General features: G+C 46.1%; 1 protein-coding gene and 1 pseudogene across 35 annotated transcripts in view; one reads left to right on the forward strand and one right to left on the reverse strand.

Annotated features, from left to right (window-relative positions):
* The window catches only part of LOC309325987 (7-alpha-hydroxycholest-4-en-3-one 12-alpha-hydroxylase pseudogene), a 354,547-nt pseudogene that overhangs the window by 177,415 nt on the left and 157,358 nt on the right, over positions 1–19,774 (reverse strand). The window lies entirely within an intron of this gene.
* The window catches only part of OBSCN (obscurin, cytoskeletal calmodulin and titin-interacting RhoGEF), a 263,745-nt gene that overhangs the window by 110,433 nt on the left and 133,538 nt on the right, over positions 1–19,774 (forward strand). For 21 of the 33 annotated variants that reach the window (XM_081834068.1, XM_081834069.1, XM_081834097.1 and 18 more), the window contains 11 exons: positions 410–673; positions 846–1,109; positions 1,548–1,811; positions 2,138–2,401; positions 2,920–3,183; positions 4,706–4,969; positions 6,418–6,684; positions 9,306–9,578; positions 11,930–12,196; positions 13,745–14,011; positions 18,439–18,705. In XM_081834068.1, the coding sequence (XP_081690194.1) occupies positions 410–673; positions 846–1,109; positions 1,548–1,811; positions 2,138–2,401; positions 2,920–3,183; positions 4,706–4,969; positions 6,418–6,684; positions 9,306–9,578; positions 11,930–12,196; positions 13,745–14,011; positions 18,439–18,705 (2,925 nt within the window). The remainder of the gene's footprint in view (positions 1–409; positions 674–845; positions 1,110–1,547; positions 1,812–2,137; positions 2,402–2,919; positions 3,184–4,705; positions 4,970–6,417; positions 6,685–9,305; positions 9,579–11,929; positions 12,197–13,744; positions 14,012–18,438; positions 18,706–19,774) is intronic. The other 12 variants (XM_081834088.1, XM_081834089.1, XM_081834091.1 and 9 more) reach the window with 7 other exon arrangements.

Below are 19,774 nucleotides of genomic sequence, written 5' to 3' on the forward strand. Positions count from 1 at the left end.
TTTTCAGGACTGTGTGTTCCTCTAGAACATTTCCCGTAACCTCTGCAATGACTAAGAATTCCCTAGCAAACCAACAAGTAGACAAATAGATATAGAAAAGGTTCCCCAAAGTTAAAAAGTTTGAAAACCATAATTCTAGAGCATCCTTGCATTATTGTTCTCCTCAAAAGACCTCATGCATTCCCATTGCTTTGTTTTGACATGGAGTGTTCCGTCATCTGGCTAATGCACATTAACGATATCTCTGTGGCATGTCCACATCTGTGGTGTGTTGTGGTCTCACTTCAGCTGGAAAGGATACTGGCATGAACCTGCGTTAAACAGTAGCAGCTGTGGAGATCTGTTCATTTCACCCACACTGAGAGAACACAAGGTTGCTGAGAGTATTTGCTGCTTCCTTGTTTCTTAGCCTTGCCCATAGTTTTCAAAGAAGAACTAAAGGGTGTGGAAGCTGTGGAAGGCGAGGTGACCACCCTACGCTGCAAGCTCAGCAAGCCTGCTTCGGTCGAATGGAAGAAGGGCAGCCAGTCACTGAAGCACGGTGAAAAATACACGATGAGGCAGAAGGACACCATAGTGGAACTGCTGATTCATCACCTAGAAGAGGAGGATTCCGGCGATTATACCTGTGTGTGTGGCAACCAGCAAACCACAGCTGCCTTAGCAGTACATGGTAATGCCATATATTTTTAAAGAACCATAATGTTTTCCACCATCCCTTCACCCATTTTTTTTTTTGTATGTTGCTTGTCTTTGAAGAACACCCATTTTGGACTTGTCATGTCCATCACAGTGGGCATCTGGGTAAGTGTGCTTTAACAGGCTCTACGTGTTGTATCCCTCAGTTCCACCGGCCCTCTTCAAAGAGCCCCTAAGGAATGTGAAAGCTACCGAAGAAGGAACAGCCACTCTATGCTGTGAACTAACTAAGGCCGCTCTGGTGGAGTGGATGAAGGGGCAGCATTTACTCAAGGAAGGTGATAAGTACAAAATGAGACAGGAAGGCTCTGTTGTTAAGCTGCTGATTCAAGATCTGGAACTGACAGATGCTGCCGAATATACCTGCGTCTGTGGAGACCAGAAGACAGCAGCTTCCTTGACCGTGCATGGTAAAGAAGTTAAATGCGTGGTCACCTACCATCCCACTAACTGTACATTATCTGGAGTTGGATGTAACTTCCACATGTTTGTGTTCGTCATCCGTATCTATGCCATTTCTGTGATGTCGTCTCTGATTGTTGGGCATGGCCTGTCAACATTTGTCTAGGAGCAATTGTCATTGAAATAAGTTACCTGTTCCCAATTCATTTCGATGGTGTTTCCTCAAGATAACATTCTCTGTCTTGTTAAATTTTCCACTGGCTTCCCATAAATGGTGAAGACAGGAAGCTGTATTTGCAATCACAACAAGTTGTTATCAGCTTCCTGCCTTCAAAGCCTTCCTATGTGTTTTGATTGTCGTTTGCTCATGTTGTGTGGTCCATGGTGCTCCTCCCAAGTGGTCACTTGTTGTTTTAAGTGCAATGATTTTGTTCTGTGACCCTCAGCCTTGCCTGCAAGGTTCAAACGCAACCTAAAGAACGTGGAAGCGACAGAAGGTGGTGTGGCCACACTGCAGTGTCAGCTGACCAAGGTTGCACCCGTGGAATGGAAGAAGGACGGCCAAGTGCTCCAAGCTAGTGAAAAGTGGATCATGAGACAAGAAAGTGGCACTGTAGAGCTGGAGATCCATCAACTAGATCTTCAGGATATGGGAAACTATAGCTGTGTGTGTGGAGACCAACAAACTACAGCGTCTTTGACAGTCAATGGTAAACTATGGGTTGCAAATTAACTTCTCAGAAAATTTGCTAATTTCACCCTGAATAGCTACAGAATATCTGCCTTCCCTAACCTAGTGCCCTCCAGATGTTTCAGGCTACAGCTCCCATCAGCGCTGGCTGGGGATGGTGGGAATTGTAGTCCGAAATATCTGGAAGACACAAGGCGTAAGGCAGTGCTCACTCTACTCTGCAGCATAGTGAGCGTGCACTTCCAAGTGCCATGGACTTCCAAAGCTTGATTCATAATGCACAGCTCACCACTGGTCCAAACTTTTGGAGATGTTCACACGCTCTGCTTCTTTTATGTCCCGTAGCTCTCCCTGCATTTTTCAAGGAAGAGTTAAAGAGTGAGCAGGTTGCAGAAGAGGGCTCAGTAACACTGCGCTGCAGGTTGAGCAAAGATGCCCCAGTGGCGTGGAAGAAAGGGCGTAACCTGCTGAATGCAGGTGGCAAGTACATCATGACGCAGCAAGGGACTACTGCAGAGCTGACTATTGATCATGCAGAACTGCAGGATGCAGGAGATTATACCTGTGTATGCGGAGACCAGCAGACAACAGCTGCTTTAACTGTCCATGGTAAAAGCAAAAGGCCAACCTTGATTAGATGACTTCCTAGTATCACTTCCAAAACTTAAGTTTTGTGCAATACCTATCTCAACTCTTTAATATTCTTTTATAATTTTATTTTTATATTTTTAAATTATTTTATCTTCCCCCTTCTGCCCCTACCAAGTAGGAATGGGACAAGACAAGATTTTCTCCTAGTTCTGGACTTACAAAGTCCCTCTTACTTTGATGAGACCATTCTAAAACCAATAGAAAACTGGTGGACTGGGCAGGGAGTGGGGTGGATTCGTAGGAGCTTGAAACACCAATGTCTGTGGCAAGCCTGAATCCTGAATTAAAATTGCTCCTTGTTGCCGTGATTGTTGGTTTCTTTAGTAGGGATTCTACTCTGAATTAAAATAAAAGCGTAAAATAATAATGGGAAGTTACTGTTGCATGTCTAATTTGCCTGGTTTTCCGTTTTATTCTTCATCTCTTCTTCTCCTGTGGCCCTGAGTAGCCAACTGCATAATCTGTTGCATCCTCAGCCTTACCTGCCTATTTCAAAGGTGAACTAAGGAACCAGGAAACCACCGAAGGCGAATCTGCTGTTCTTCGGTGTCAGCTGAGCAAGGTGGCACCAGTCGAGTGGAGGAAGGGGCAGCTGGTCCTCAGACCAAGTGAGAAATACACACTAAAGCAGGAAGGCGCCATTTCAGAGCTGCTGATCCACAGCCCTGATGAACAAGATGCGGGAGAATACACCTGTGTTTGTGGAGACCACCAGACCACTGCGACCCTAAGAGTCAATGGTAAACAATGCTACTTGACAAACAACGGGCTTTTCACGCTGCCTTGTAATATCGCAATTTGGGAAGCAAACTCCACCCTCTCCTTCATCTCACTACTGTCCCTTTCCACCTCTTTTCCCTTTGGAATACCTTCCTCTGTCTCTGTTGAACTGGTGGCTGTGTATATGCAAGAAAACCCTTTCATCATTACCATTTCGACTTCTTCTGATCTCCTTGCGTCAACTACTTTTGTGTTGCTGTCTTCTAATGGGCTTCCATCCCTGTTTAAAATTTGTGTGTGTGTGTGTTCTATTGGTAATGCATGGAGCAGTTCTGGTTGTGACATGTGTCTGTGTTCAGCTATTGTGCATCTTATGTGTATCACACGTCTCTGTTTGTTTATGTCTTATTGTTGAGCACCATAGAAGATTTATCACACATATGCCAAGCAAACAATGTCTTCTGCAGCTGCCAAGCGAATGGGAATCAGGTGGAATTATGTTGCCCAAAGGAATCCATCGTATGATGGGAAACCATTGTTGTCAAATCAAGGGCTGCTGCATACAGTGGTACCTTGGTTTAAGAACAGCTTAGTTTATGAACAGCTTGGATTAAGAATGCTGCAAACCCAGAAGTCAGTGTTTTGGTTTGTGAACTTTGCCTTGGAAACAGAACATGTTCCGCTTCCTGTTGAGTGTGTTCCATTTGTAAATCGAGTCCCCCGCTGTTATGGGAAAGCACGCCTTGGTTAAAGAACGCTTTGGTTTAAGAACGGACTTCCGGAACGGATTAAGTTCATAAACCAAGGTACCACTGTAGTAGTAATTACAGATTGAATTTTGAATGTCATGAAGAAAAGCCTTTTTCCACACAAGAGCTCCACAGTCAGGAAGTCACAAAAGGTGGAAGATTGACTCTGCTACTTGAGCTGACAAAGGCTGATGGTTTGGTGGAGAAAAGGAAGGAGCCTAGAATTCTCAGACCCAGCAACAATTGCTTCATTAGGCAGGGAGACCCATTTGTTTCTGACGTAGATTCAAAGAGTGGTGAAGAATATACTTGCAACCATGAAGACCAGAAGAAGACAGTCTCCTTGACAGTCAATAGTAAAACTGCATTGTGCAAGTACTGTGGGATGAGTATTTTATTGCCCATTGATCTCTGAACTTCATCATTCCATTGCAAGTTGTTCCTGAAATACATTGTACATCCTCCTGTGTTCCTGTTCTTGGTCTTTCTGTTCTCTTGTCTCTGTGTTCCATTGCGTTTCGGTAGCATACATCCATGTCAGTGTCTCGTTTTTCGAGAAGGAGTGTGTAGAGATGACCTCCCACCATCCCAAAGTGCTGTCTCCCTTTCAAGGTCGTGTGCCAATGCCTGATGAAACCAATGGAGGCATTTCCATTGAAAATCAACTGGCATTGGACTTGGACTTTGTATAGATTCCCCATTCCACCTTATATTATCTACAACCTTCCCTCGTCTCATATCACCCAGCTACTAGTGTTGGGTCATCATACATTTATAAATCTGTGTTCTGCAGCCCTCCCAGCACAGTTCAAAATGGAACTGAAGGATGTAAAAGCCACTGAAAATGAAACCGCCACACTACGCTGTGAGCTCACCAAGGCCGCTCCGGTGGAGTGGATGAAGGAAGAAAAGAAACTAGCAGAAAGCAACAAGTACCGAATCAGGCAGGAAGAAACTGTCACAGAGCTGGCGATCCATGATTTAGACATGAAGGATGCTGGGCGCTACACCTGCACATGTGGAGACCAGAAGACAACTGCCGTCTTAACAGTTAACGGTAAAGTGTGTGAAATTGATCCAGCCAATGAATGTATCGATAGTCAAATTCTAGAATTATAAATAAGTTTGGGATTATGGTAGGGCTGCAAAGTAAATATTTCAGTCTCATTCTGTGGAATGGTTTGCTCATGTATAAAGGTACAGTCATGGATGACTCTGGGGTTGCGGCACTCATCTTGCTCTACTGGCCGAGGGAGCTGGCGTTTGTCCGCAGACAGCTTCTGGGTCATGTGGCCAGCATGACTAAGCCACTTCTGGCAAAACCAGAGCAGCGCACGGAAATGCCGTTTACCTTCCCACTGGAGTGGTACCTATTTATCTACTTGCACTTTGACGTGCTTTTGAACTGCTAGGTTGGCAGGAGCTGGGACCGAACAACGGGAGCTCACCCCGTTGCGGGGATTCAAACCGACCTTCAGATTGGCAAGTCCTAGGCTCTGTGGTTTAGACCACAGCGCCACCCGCGTCCCTACTTGCTAATGTATACACATGACTTAATTCCCTTGCACTTGATTGATTTACAAGTGATAACTGGCAGCTGAATGTTTGAACTAGTGGTCAGCATTGTGCAGGAGAGGACACTGGGTGACTTGAAAGTTCAGCCTCCAAGGTTTCATCTGGGATGACTTATTTGCCCATGAAAGTTGTTACTTAGATGTTGCAGTCATCAAGTAATGAACATATGTGTACCTGCAGTGAACCAGGCCTATAGTAGTAGTGGAGGTGGTGGTAATAGTAATAATAACTTATAACACCATAACTTATAACACCATAAGACCAGTTTCTGGCAATTTATACTTTCTTTTTGGTACTTTCACAGTACCAAATTTTTAAACCATAAAGATTTGAGATGCCTTGTGTCGACATTCTGAAATTTGGGGTCTTGTACGTTGTTAAGAATGGCAATTTTCAAAACACTGAAATGTGAAACTAGGAGCTATTCACAGCCATGCAGTAAATATAGTTTATTGTTCTGGTCACCATAGTCATTTGCATTCCGTTGCAGTGAATGCCATGTGTTTACTGTCTGAAACACTTATTATTATTGCTAGATAAAAGTCCTGATTGACTACTGTTCTTCCTTCCCACTGTCCCACCGGGAAAGTTGATACAAACTAAGTATAACTCCTTAAAGCCATCCTAGCAAAAGCAAACTTACTAGGGAAAAACCAGGTATTCACCATGGACACTGAAGATGCCCTTACATATGGTTAACGGTAACAGTTCCCCACATTGCAGCAAAATCTCTAATGTTGTGAATGACGCTCTTCTCCATTGTTTCCACCAATTGTTTCTTTCCTCCAAACAGCTTTTTCTTTCTTTTCTTTTTTTGCACATGGAAGGAGCCTCCGCCGGGGTTTCGCCTTCCCGAAACAGTTCCCCATCTTGCACCTACGAGCATTATGGCCCATGTTTTGTCTTCATCTCTTGTTGTTGGCTCCACAGCCCTCAAGCCTGAATTCAAGCAACGGCTGAAGAATGAGAAAGGGGAAGAAGGAGGAACAGCCAGGCTGCGCTGCGAGGTGACAGTGGTTAAGGCATCGGTGGAGTGGAGGAAAGACGGCGTGGTGCTTCATCCCGGTCCCAAATACGAAATGAAACAGGAAGGTGCCAAGCACGAGCTAGTTGTTCGCGATTTGGAAACCAAGGACAGTGGAGAGTATTCCTGTACCACTGGGGATCAAACCACGTCGGCAAAGCTGGAAGTTAAAGGTAGGAGGCAGCATTCCTGGTGTAATGGTTGTAAGGGGGTTACTTGTGCGTAAGTTGCCTTCAGTTTTAGTTATATTGCCTGGCCAACCATGCTTTGGCTGACAGCTCACACTCCGTGACCGGTCAGTCACTTGCAGAATCCGTCAGTGGGCGTTTCTTGAACCTCTTCCAGCATAAGAGCTGTTTGACGCCAAGTCTCCTCCTACTTTCCCTGCGCGGAACTCGTCTGCGCAAGTAAGGGGAAGGCAGGGGCGTGCCAGCGCTCTCTCCACTAGTCTCTGGTGAAGGGTCTTGGAGACCTGTCTCCAATTCCTCCATCTCCCTCTCTTCTCTTCTCTACTGGTGTTACGCTGAATTCCTTCCCCCCTGCTGGTCTCCTCTCCGGCATCGCTCTGGAGCCTTGCCTCCGCCTCTCGCTCTGATGTCTGTTCCCTGACACCTGGCAATTGTTGCCATTACAATTTGGCAGTCTAATCCTTTGCAGCGGGGTAAGCTCTCATTGCTCTGTCCCAGCTCCTGCCAACCTAATAATCATAATCATAATCATAATCATAATCATAATCATAATCATAATCATAATCATAATCATAATCATAATCATAATCATAATCATAATTTATTTATATGCCGCCTTCCCCAGCCGAAGCCAGGCTCAGATCGGCTAACAACAATAAAAGCAACACAGTTTACATAAAACCACAATCAATTCATTGAAATGCATCCTAAAATCAATTCATTCTAAAATTAATTCAAAATCAAATTAATGGCAACCATTGGGCTAGCAGTTCGAAAGCACGCCAGTGCAAGTAGATAAATAGGTACAGTTGTGGCAGGAAGGTAAATGGCGTTTCTGTGTGCTCTGGTTTCTGTCACGGTGTTCCAATGTGCCAGAAGCAGTTTAGTCATGCTGGCCACAGGACCCAGAAAGCTGTCTGTGGACAAATGCTGGCTCCCTCGACCTGAAAGCGAGATGAGCGCCGCAACCCCATAGTCTCCTTTGACTGGACTTAACCGTCCAGGGGTCCTTTACCTTTACCTCTCTTAATTAGGGTTGCCATATTTCAAGAGGTATAAATCAAGACACAAACAGTTGTTGAGCTTTTTCAGGGCAATTGTCTGATATCCCCTCTGCCAGAGCCCAGGTCACCTGCACCAGAACCTGCACCAGAGTCGCCCCCCCCCCAACAAAAAAGATAAAAAAATAAAAACCAAAAATCCAGGACATTTTAAATTCCCCTTGGATGGGCATGTAGGACCCCCAAAAGAGGACATGTCTGGGAATTCCTAGACCCTCTCTTTTTGTATACCAAGAATGTATAACTCAAAATGCATGGTCCACCGCATTAGACAACGGATCCAGGGTAGGATTTAGCTAGATCATGGAATGGTCCAATTTAATTTTCAAAAAATAGATGCAATGCACGCAATTTAAAAAGTAAGAGAAATGGAAGCTTTATATTCTCCAGATGCTGTTTTCTATGGCATAGTAGTAAATTCTGTGTTCCTTCTTGAATGGTAGAATATTCACAATTACCCCATGGGTTCTCACTCAACTGCTTAGATCTGTGGAAGTGGCACTGTTGCAGACGCCACCTGATACTTGTTCTGCCCTTCTGGAAAACCAGCTCTTTTAGTGTGGCAGCAGCACCAACACTTTGGAACTCCCTGCCTATTGACATTAGGCAACCAGCTTTCATAGAATCATAGAGTTGGAAGAGACCACAAGGGCCATCGAGTCCAACCCCCTGCCAAGCAGGAAACTTTGATGTACTCTCTTTGGCACCTGCTTACGACATTTTTTATTAGACAAGCTTTTATCTGACTTGAGTCCCGTCAGGGTTATAAATAAATAAATAAATAAATAAATAAATAATATCCAGACATGTAGATTTTGACGCATTATAATCTTTTTTTTACAGTGGTACCTTGGGTTACATATGCTTCAGGTTACAGACTCTGCTAACCCAGAAATAGTGCTTCAGGTTAAGAACTTTGCTTCAGGATGAGAACAGAAATCGTGCTCTGGCAGGCAGCGTGGCGGCAGCAGAGGCCCCATTAGCTAAAGTGGTGCTTCAGGTTAAGAACAGTTTCAGGTTAAGAACGGACCTCCGGAACGAATTAAGTCCTTAACCTGAGGTACCACTGTACTGCTAATTATTTTAAAGCATTTTAAATTGTTTTCAACTGCTTTTTCAATTGTTAATTTAAACATTTCTTGTAAAGCACTTAGAGGTTTCCCTACACTCAGTCAATATATCAATACAGTGGTACCTCGGGTTACAAACACTTCAGGTTACAGACTCCGCTAACCCGGAAGTAGTACCTCAGCTTAAGAACTTTACCTCAGGATGAGAACAGAAATCGTGTGCCGGCGGTGCAGCGGCAACAGGAGGCCCCATTAGCTAAAGTGGTACCTCAGGTTAAGAACCGTTTCAGGTTATGACTGGACCTCCGGAATGAAAGAAGTTCATAACCAGAGGTACCACTGTATTGTTTAATAAAAGAAATATGCATGCCTGGCTTGTAGGATAGTTACAGAGAACAAAGCACTGGCTGGATCAAATTGTGATGGTCTATGAGAACTTTGTTCCCTCACTTTCCACCATCGCTGACACTTGCAGGACTTGACATCACCATCATTAGGGGGCTGAAGAACATGGAGGTCTTTGAGGATGAAGATGTGACCTTTGAGTGCAAGGTCTCCCACGACAATGCGAAGGATGTGGAGTGGAAGCTTCAGGAGGCCTCCCTCCAGAGCAATGAGATGAACAAGATCTCCGTCGAAAAAGGCAGGGTCCACATATTGCAACTGAGGAAGGTGACCCAGCAAGATTCAGGCACCGTCACCTTCCGGGTTGGACCATATACCTCCACAGCACAGCTCAAAGTGAAAGGTAATCGCACGAGGGGTGTTGTGACAACCTCGCAAGACGAAATTAATCCGTGGTGCCTCGCAAGACGAAATTAATCCGTTCCGTGAGGCTCTTCGTATAGCGGTTGTCAGAGCTGCCTCTAGGTCCCAGCTCACAGAGGACCAATGCCCGGTTGATGTAATGTACAAAAGTCTTTATTGAAGTTTAGTTCCCATTTCAAACCCCAGAGCGTGCAGCCCTACGTCTTGGCTCTAGATCGGCGAAGTCCCCTCTGAGTCACTACCCCTTCCGCACCAGTTTAAGATCCTAGCCCGGCTCCACCTCCTGCGCTGTTCCTTCCTCCTCTGGGTCCTTCTGCCCCCTGGGGTTTCCTCCTTCCTGGACTCTTCTGACGCTGACCCCCCTGAGTCTTGCCCTTCCTTCCGGCGGGCTTTAGGACCTGGCTCCCTATCCGGGCTACCTGCTGTGCCGCTCGCCTGTACATTTGAACTTGGCGCGCGCGCCCAGCCGGTGACTTTCCCCTTGACCGTTTCCCCGCTCTCCGATGGAGGCGTGGCCAATCCTGACTCATCTCCTCCCTCTGGTGGTGAGAAGACTGGTCCCCATGCCTGGGACTCCTCCCCCCCACTACGCTCTGGTGGGGACGCTGGTCCTGATTTCCAACTGCTGCTCAGGGAGTCCCCGCTGGCCCCTTCCTTCTGGGGTTTCCCCCTTGGCACCCCCCTTGCCCTGGCCATTGGCGCTCCTCTCTGTGAATCTTCCGATTCGCTGGAGAGACTCGTGGAATCTCTCTGACCACTGTCACTGCCTACACCCCCCTCGAATTCCTCCTCCTCACTCTCCATTTGCTCCATCTCCTGTGTCTCTGCTCCTGAACCCCTGACAGCGTTTTTTTTGTCTTGCGAAGCAAGCCCATTGACAGCTTAGCGGATTAGCGCTATTAGCGGTTTAGCGGCTTTTAGCGGATCAGCTGATAAGCGGCTTAGCGGCTTAGGAAAAGGGGGGAAAGGGGGGAAAAACCCGCAGGAACTCGCAAGACATTTCGTCTTGCGAAGCAAGCCCATAGGAAATTCGTTTTGCGAAGCGCCTCCAAAACAGAAAACCCTTTCGGCTAGCGGGTTTTCCGTCTTGCGAGGCGTTCGTCTTGCGGGGCACCACTGTACTAGGCAAGCCAACTATGTTACCATATTTTTCGTCCCATAAGACACACCGGACCATAAGGCGCACCTAGTTTTTAGAGGGGGAAATCAAGAAAAAAAAATCAAGACTCTCCTGGCTTCAGCGAAGGGAACCTGAAGCCTCCAGAACACAGCGGGAACTTGCGCTGAGCTCTGAAGGCTTCAGGCGGCTATCCCTGAAGCCTGGAGAGCGAGAGGGGTCGGTGGCGCACCGACCCCTTTCGCTCTCCAGGCTTCAGCAAAAGCAACGCGAAGCCTCCGGAGCGTGTAGGGAGCGCTCCCTCTGCGCTTCGGAGGCTTCGCGTTGCTATCGCTGGAGCCAAGGAGCCTGCATTCACTCCATAGGACGCACACACATTTACCCGTAATTTTTGGAGGGGAAAAGTGTGTCCTATAGAGCGAAAAATACGGCATATCTTAAGCCTGTCTTTGTGATTGGCAGAAGGGAGAATGTATATCAATATTTTTTAGCATAATCGGCTTCTGTTTACTACTGTAAAATGTTGTGAGACAGGAAGTCATAATTCCATAAGACAGGCTGCCTATGACTAAGGAAAAAGAAACAGATTAGTACATGTGAAAGAAAGGGGAGAAAAATATTTTGTGTTCTAATGAGCATTGCGATCACGCAAGGCTGAATGTATTTGTTGTGCAATAAGTTTAAATAAAAGGGATGTGGGTGGTGCTGTGGGTTAAACCACAGAGCCTAGGACTTGCCAATCAGAAGGTCAGCGGTTTGAATCCCCGCGATGGGGTGAGCTCCCATTGCTCAGTCCCTGCTCCTGCCAACCTAGCAGTTCAAAAGCACGTCAAAGTGCAAGTAGATAAATAGGTACCGCTCCGGCGGGAAGGTAAATGGCGTTTCTGTGCGCTGCTCTGGTTCGCCAGAAGCGGCTTAGTCATGCTGGCCACATGACCCAGAAGCTGTACGCCGGCTCCCTCGGCCAGTAAAGTGAGATGAGCACCGCAACCCCAGAGTCGGCCACAACTGGACCTAATGGTCAGGGATCCCTTTACCTTTACCTTAAGTTTAAATAAAACAGACTAAGAAGAACATGAAATGATTTCTGAATCAGCAAAATTAATCACACAAGCCTGGAACCTGTTTTAAGGCACTATGAGGCACCTGGGTCGTATTTTCTGCTAGTCCCTCTAGCAGTTTTCTAAAATACTATTCATATTTTGTATTTTTAGCACCACTTCCCACATTTAAAGAGGAGCTGGCCAACAAAGAGTTGCAAGAGGACAGTACGGCCATCTTGAAATGCGAAGTCTCCCAGCCTGGTGTATCGGTGACATGGAAGAAGGGAGCCCAAGTGATTTCTCCGAGTTCCAAGTATGAAATCCAGCAAGAAGGAACAGTACTCACCTTAAAGATTTACAATTTAAAACCAGAGGACTCTGGCAAATACACCTGTGACATTGGGAACCAGAAAACCACAGCAACCATCTCCGTTGAAGGTAGGGGTTTTATTAAGTCAACAGGTCCTAGGAGCTGTACCGTAAATTATTCATCCCTGGCTGTCTTTCTTTCTAGAATAAAAGGCCTTAAGTGGCCTTGGATGCTAGTTATTATTCTTAACCGTTAACATTCAGGTTATCAGAGCCCTGCGCTGATGAGAACCTGTCAGCTATAAGCTTTATAAAGGTAAAGTCAAATGGACCCCTGAGCATTAGGTCCAGTCGTGACCGACTCTGGGGTTGTGGCGCTCATCTCGCTTTACTGGCTGAGGGAGCCGGAGTACAGCTTCCGGGTCATGTGGCCGGCATGACTAAGCCGCTTCTGGCGAACCAGAGCAGCGCACGGAAACGCTGTTTACCTTCCCGCCAGAGTGGTACCTATTTATCTACTTGCACTTTGACGTGCTTTTGTACTGCTAGGTTGGCAGGAGCAGGGACCGAGCAACGGGAGCTCACCCCGTCGCAGGGATTCGAACCACTGACCTTCTGATCGGCAAGTTCTAGGCTCTGTGGTTTAACCACAGCGCCACCTGCGCCCCTATAAGCTTTATAGTGTATGAATAAATATGAAAAGCTAGTCAATGTAAACACATATACATGTACTAAACTATTAGTACATAGTTTCTGAGAAGCCTTCTCTTACCACTGCATCCTACCATTGTCATTTAGATCTATGGATGTAGCATAGGAGCCAGTGTGGCGTATTGGTTAGAGTGTTGGACTATGAACTGGGAGACCAGGGTTCAAATCCCCACCCAGCCCCAAAGCTCACAGGGTGACCTTAGACCAGTCACCATTTCTTAGCCTAACCTACCTCACAGGGTTGTTGTGAGGATTAAATGGGGAGGTGGAGAACCATGCACCCATCTTCTTGAGCTCACTGGAAGATAAAGATTTTTGAAAAATACTCGGAGTCGAGTGTGGATTTCATGCTCTTTATTTGGCTCATAGTAGGGAGGAATGGAAGTTTTCCTGAACTGTCTGCTTTATATACATTATTTACACAATGGGCCCCACGTGATTGGCTAATTCCGGGATTCTCCTGTAGGCCAATCAGGTTGCGGATTCACTTCCACCTGGACTTGGATTGGGTGGCTCCTGCGGACCAATCAGACTGCTGCATTCTGGATCCTATTGTTCTAGGACCAATCAGACTGCTGCAATTTAGATCCTATTCAACTCAGTACATAACAGTTTTTATATTGAAATTTTATGTTGTAAACCACCCTGAGATCTACAAATGATGGGTGTTATACAAATGTAAGAAATAATAATAATATTTCTATAGGTGTAATGAAATAAACGAATGCTAGCATGTGCTTTGAGTGGCACCAAGTTGTATAGAATTCACTTCCTCTACAAGTGAAGCGAGGCCCAACATTCTTAGTTTTTTGGCATTTGTTGAAAACTTTTATCGAGAACTTTAGGCTCAAGAGCAACTGCCGGTCTGCCTCTCCTGATCTGTAGCTGATGGTCTGCATTACAAATCCCCAAATAACCATTTGCCTTCAACTCACCATCATCTCATTCCTCCCACGTGGCCCTCAGCTCTCCCAGCCCTTTTTGAAGCCCAGCTTGAGAGCCAGGAGGTCGAGGAAGGCTCAGTGGTCACCCTCCTTGCCAAGCTCTCCAAACCTGACGTGCCTGTGAAGTGGAGCAGAGGCTCAGTCCGACTGCGAGCCAGCGACAAGTACGAGATGAGGCAAAAGGGCTCCACTGTTGAGCTTCTCATTCACAATGCGCAGTCAGAGGACTCTGGGAACTACACCTGTGACTCTGGGGACCAGCAGACCACAGCATCAGTGCTTGTCAAAGGTGAGGAGGAGCCCATTTCCTTAAATTTTGCTGCTGCTGGGACTGGTCTTGCAGGGTCTGATTTCTTTCCGCAGGGCCTGTAAGACAGAGTTGTTCTGCCTGGCCTTTGGCTTGGAATCAACTTGATCCCCTTCCCCTCTTTCCTTTTTCCTTTCTTCTTCTGTGATGGAACTCCTATTTGGGGACTTCCCTGGCTTTTTTCAGGCCCATGTAGGACCAGTCTGGATAGCTGGCCTTGATGAAGATTTGACGTTCTCATCCCCAAAAAGTTTTTGATTTGAGTTTCTACTGAAATGAGGCTGCATTTTAATGTTGTATTTTAATCTTGTTTTTAAGTTGTATTTTAATCAATCGTTTTATACAATTGGCTGGGTATAAATAAAACTTCTTCTTATTATTATTGGAATATCAATGAGCAGACCCTGGAGAGCATATTGTGCCAAGGTTAGCTTGACTGCATTGGCTCCTGGGCTTAGCATGAGGTGATGGTTATTTTATTTCAAATCCTGAATGGCTTGGGCCACATGTGTACCCTGTCCACCAAAGGAGGCATCAGGGTTGGCCTTTGTTGAGGGCAGCCAGTTCCTCTACTGTGGAATTCCCCACCCCGTGGGACTTGCTAGGTTATTCCTTTGCTTAGAGAACTCTGGCAAGGTGTTTTAATAACCAGATAGGTAAAGGTAAATGTAATGGTTCTAGGGGGTTGCTTGTGCGTAAGTTGGTGCCACACCTGGCTGGGTTACCTGGGTGAACCCTTTCTGTCTGGACAGCCACCCATCCGTGGCTGTCTCAATCGCTGGCAGAATCCGTCAGTGGGCGTTTCTTGAACTTCTTCCAGCAAAGAAGTTCTTTGACGCCCAGTCTCCTCCTACTCTATCTATCTATCTATCTATGACATTGACTAGCGTTGGGAGGAGCTTAACTTCTTCTTTGCTCGCTTCGAGAAGGAGCCACCTGAGACGCCGGTATTACAGCCACCAGCCCATAGGGGCCCCTCATTCACTGTAGAGGAGCATGAGGTGAGACAGGTATTGAGGATGGTGAATCCGAGGAAGGCTGCTGGACCTGATGGCATCACGGGAAAGGTGTTGAAGGGCTGTGCGGATCAGCTGGCGAGGGTCTTTACTAAGATCTTCAACAAGTCCTTACACCAGTCTATTGTCCCACCCTGCCTGAAGTCGTCAACTATTGTTCCTCTGCCTAAAAAATCCACAATCAGTAGTCTGAACGACTACAGACCAGTTGCACTGACTCCAATCATCATGAAGTGTTTTGAGAAACTGGTGCGCCGTCACATTATTTCATGTCTTCCATCAACTTTTGACAACTACCAGTTTGCATACAGGGCAAATAGATCCACGGAAGACGCTATCACTACCACTCTCCATGCTGCTCTGTTCCATCTGGAGCAGCCGGGGAGTTATGTGAGGCTGCTGTTTGTGGATTTTAGCTCTGCTTTTAACACTATCCTCCCCCATAGACTGGTGTCCAAGCTAGAGGCGATTGGACTCTCCAACTCCACCTGTCTCTGGGTTTTGGACTTTTTGTCAGAACGTTCTCAGAGGGTTAGAGTAGGGTCACATATGTCCACAGCCCTTAGCCTTAACACCGGCTCACCACAGGGTTGTGTGTTGAGTCCCCTGCTCTATACTCTCTATACGTATGATTGTACAGCCATTTATTCCAGCAACAAAATCATCAAGTTTGCTGATGACACTACGGTGGTGGGGCTCATTTCAGGAGGGGATGAGTCCGCCTATCGGGACGAGGTGGAGCGGCTTTGTGCTTGGTGTGGAGAGAACAATCTGGCTCTTAATACGGCTAAGACCAAGGAATTGGTGGTGGATTACAGGGAAAAAAAGGCGGACATTCAGCCCTTGTATATCAACGGGGAACGGGTGGAGAGGGTGGCGGAATTCAGGTTTTTGGGAGTGACTATCGATCAGGGCATGACTTGGAGCGCAAATACCACTGCTCTGGTGAAGAAGGCCCAGCAGAGAATTTATTTCCTCAGACTTTTAAAGAAGAACAATCTGAGTGAGAGACTGCTGGTGTCCTTCTACCGAGGCTCCATAGAGAGCATTCTCACATACTGTATTTGTGCCTGGTTCTCCAGCTGTACAGCTAGGAAGAGGAAGGTGCTCCAGAAGGTCATAACCACAGCCCAAAGGATTATTGGTCATCCCCTCCCATCTTTGGAAGAACTGTACGGTTCCCGTTGTCTTAGGAAAGCAAACAATATCCTGCAGGATGCATCTCACCCGGGACACAGTCTGTTTGTACTACTGCCTTCTGGCAGGAGATACAGAAACATCAAGTCAAGGACAAACAGACTGAAAAATAGTTTCTACCCAAGAGCTGTGGCCTTCTTAAATGCTGTAACTCGATAGTGTGACCTGGGAGTTTGATGGGTGTGGGTGTGGGTGTGGCTGGAATGTGGTTTGTTTGGTTGTTGTTGTTGTTTTGCTTTTGTTGTTTTTAAGGGATGGCATCCAATTTCGTTGCACTTGTGCAATGTTGCACTTGTGTAATGACAATAAAGAATCTATCTATCTATCTATCTATCTATCTCTCCCTGCGCGGAAGTCTTCTGCACAGGGAGGGTGTGGGCAGCGGCGGACCCGTGCTCTCCCTGCTGGTCTCTGGCAAGGAGTCCTGGAGCCTTCTCTCTGATTCCCCCATCTGCCCCCCTCCTCCACTGGTGCTACGCTGATTTCCTTCCCCAGCGGATGGGCTGCCTCTCTCCCTACTGGGACCCTCTCCGGCATCCCTCTGGAGCCTTCCCTCTGCCTCTGGATCCAATGGCAGTTCCCTGACAGTAAAGGACCATTAGGTCCAGTCGTGGCTGACTCTGGGGTTGCAGCATTCATCTTGCTTTATTGGCCGAGGGAGCCGGTGTACAGCTTCCGGGTCATGTGGCCAGCATGACTAAGACGCTTCTGGTGAACCAGAGCGCCATTTACCCTCCTGCCGAAGCAGTACCTATTTATCTACTTGCACTTTGACGTGCTTTCAAACTGCTAGGTTGGCAGGAGCAGGGACTGAACAATGGGAGCTCACCCCATCATGGGGATTCGAACCGCTCACCTTCTGATCGGCAAGCCCTAGGCTCTGTGGCTTAACCCACAGCGCCACCCGCATCCCTAGTAACCAGATACTTCCTCATAAAAGTGCAGGGTCTCCATCTGCTGGATACAACCCAACCAAACTCTTAAGCCATCTCTGTCCCACTGACCCCAAGTGGGAGAGTTAAGTTCAGTGATATCAGTGGAACGTAAGTTTAGCTTGGGCTGGATAATTGTACCCCCATGTCCTTCTAGTTTTAAATATCTGGGTCTTTCTTTAAAATGTTCTATACATTTCTATGCGTGTTTTCAATAAATGAAGAAGCAACTGATACATCAGTTAATTAAAATCTATTAGAGGTCTGCAACCAATATTTTGGCTAGTACATTCCAACACACATGGTCTGTGCCTCTACTGTCTCGTGTAACTCTGTCCCTACTCCCCAACATTAATTAATCTAGTTATCTCCTGCTTGGACTACTGCAATGCGCTCTATGTGGGGCTACTTTTGAAGGTGATCCAGAAACTACAACTAATCCAGAATGCGACAGCTAGACTGGTGACTGGGAGTGGACTCCAAGACCACATAACACCGGTCTTGAAAGACCTACACTGGCTCCCAGTACGTTTCCAAGCACAATTCAAAGTGTTGGTGCTGACCTTTAAAGCCCTAAACGGCCTCAGTCCAGTATATCTGAAGGCGTGTCTCCACCTCCATTGTTCTGCCTGAACACTGAGGTCCAGCACCGAGGGCCTTCTGGCGGTTCCCTCCCTGCGAGAAGCCAAGTTACAGGGAACCAGGCAGAGGGCCTTCTCAGTAGTGGCACCCGCCCTGTGGAACACCCTCCCACCAGATGTCAAAGAGAAAAACAACTACCAGACTTTTAAAAGACATCTGAAGACAGCCCTGTTTAGGGAAGCTTTTAATGTTTAATAGGTTCTTGCATTTTAGTGTTCTGTTGGAAGCCGCCCAGAGTGGCTAGGGTAACCCAGCCAGATGGGCGGGGTATAAATAACAAATTATTATTATATTATTATTAATGTTCCATGAACTATGGGCTGGTGATATCGGAACCACCACTTCCACACATAAGGCAAAAAACTACCAAAGTATCACGCAATCCACTCCCTTTGGCCTGGAACATTAAATATATCCACACTGAGCCCCCCATTAATTTTCTCAAGATTGTAATTTTTAGTGCAAAAACAATTTCATCTTATATGTATAAAACAAAACAAAAAACGACACAGGTAACAAAGTTTAGCTGCCATAAATGTGTTACTTTTGAGGCGCCTTTGGTTACTGTTATGAACCACCCTGCATCATTTTCTCTGCCTTTCCCATTTCTGTCCTTTTATAGCTTTGCCAGTACTTTTCGTTAACCTGCTTGAGAATCAGGAGGCGGTAGAGGGCGGCACAGTCACCTTGCGCTGCGAGATCTCGAAAGGTGGTGCACCTGTGAAGTGGAAAAAGGATAGGTCCCTCCTGAGGTCCAGTGGCAAGTACACCATGAAGCAAGTAGGCACCGTGGTGGAGCTGATTGTTTCTGAGCTGACTGCCGATGATGCAGGAGTATACAGCTGTGACACAGGAGACCAGGAGACCACTGCTTCACTGCTGGTGAACGGTAAGGCCTCAGATGTTCTTTTGGAGAATCATAGAATTGTTGGAAGGGACCTCAAGGGTCATCTAGTTCTAACCCTCTGCAATGCAGGAATCTCAGCTGAAGCGACCATGACAGGTGACCATCCAACCTCTGCTTCAAAACCTCCAAGGAAGGAGGAATACAATATTATGTTTGCTGACTGGGAACAGTTATGGACCACCGGTTTGAAATTTACGGCATGTAATGCCTTAAGAGAGAATATTATGAAAATGATTTACAGGTGGTACATGACCCCAGTCAAGCTTGCAAAAATTTATCATTTGCCCGATAATAAATGTTGGAAATGTAAAGAGACTGAAGGTACATTCTTTCACCTTTGGTGGACGTGCCCAAAGATTAAGGCTTTCTGGGAAATGATTTATAATGAAATGAAAAAGGTATTTAAGTATACCTTCCTGAAGAAACCAGAGGCCTTTCTCCTGAGCATGGTCGGCCAATTGGTGCCAAAGAAGGATAGAACTTTCTTTCTGTATGCGACAACAGCAGCAAGAACACTCATCGCAAAATATTGGAAGACACCAGATCTACCCACTCTGAAAGAATGGCAGATAAAGATGATTGACTACATGGGACTGGCAGAAATGACCGGCAGAATCCGAGACCAGGGAAAAGAGTCGGCGGAAGAAGACTGGAAGAAGTTTAAAGACTATTTGCAGAAATACTGTAAAATTAAGGAATGCTAGAAGGATGTTGGATAGTAATTAAGTGGTTTTCAGCTGTAATGCTTAAGAGATAGAAAATAAGGTTTTGAGATAAGTAAAAGATCTAATGGTGAGGATTTGCTGATCAAACAATTTAAATTGGAATATAAGAAAGGGTGGTACGAGGAGGTCTGGAAAGTAAGGTAAAAGAAAATAAGTAAATGGAATTTATATGTGCTCCCCCCCTTCTTTTTCTCTTTTTAAACTGTCTTTACTTTTTGCATTTTTGTTTTTTTCTTTTCTTTTTGTTATAATGTATTAACTGTGAAAACTTTAATAAACAATTTTTTTTAAAAAAAAACCTCCAAGGAAGGAGAGTCCACAGTCTC

Source organism: Podarcis erhardii (assembly GCF_964252035.2).
Source record: "Podarcis erhardii genome assembly, chromosome: 12".
In the NCBI taxonomy this organism is placed as follows: Eukaryota; Metazoa; Chordata; class Lepidosauria; order Squamata; family Lacertidae; genus Podarcis; species Podarcis erhardii.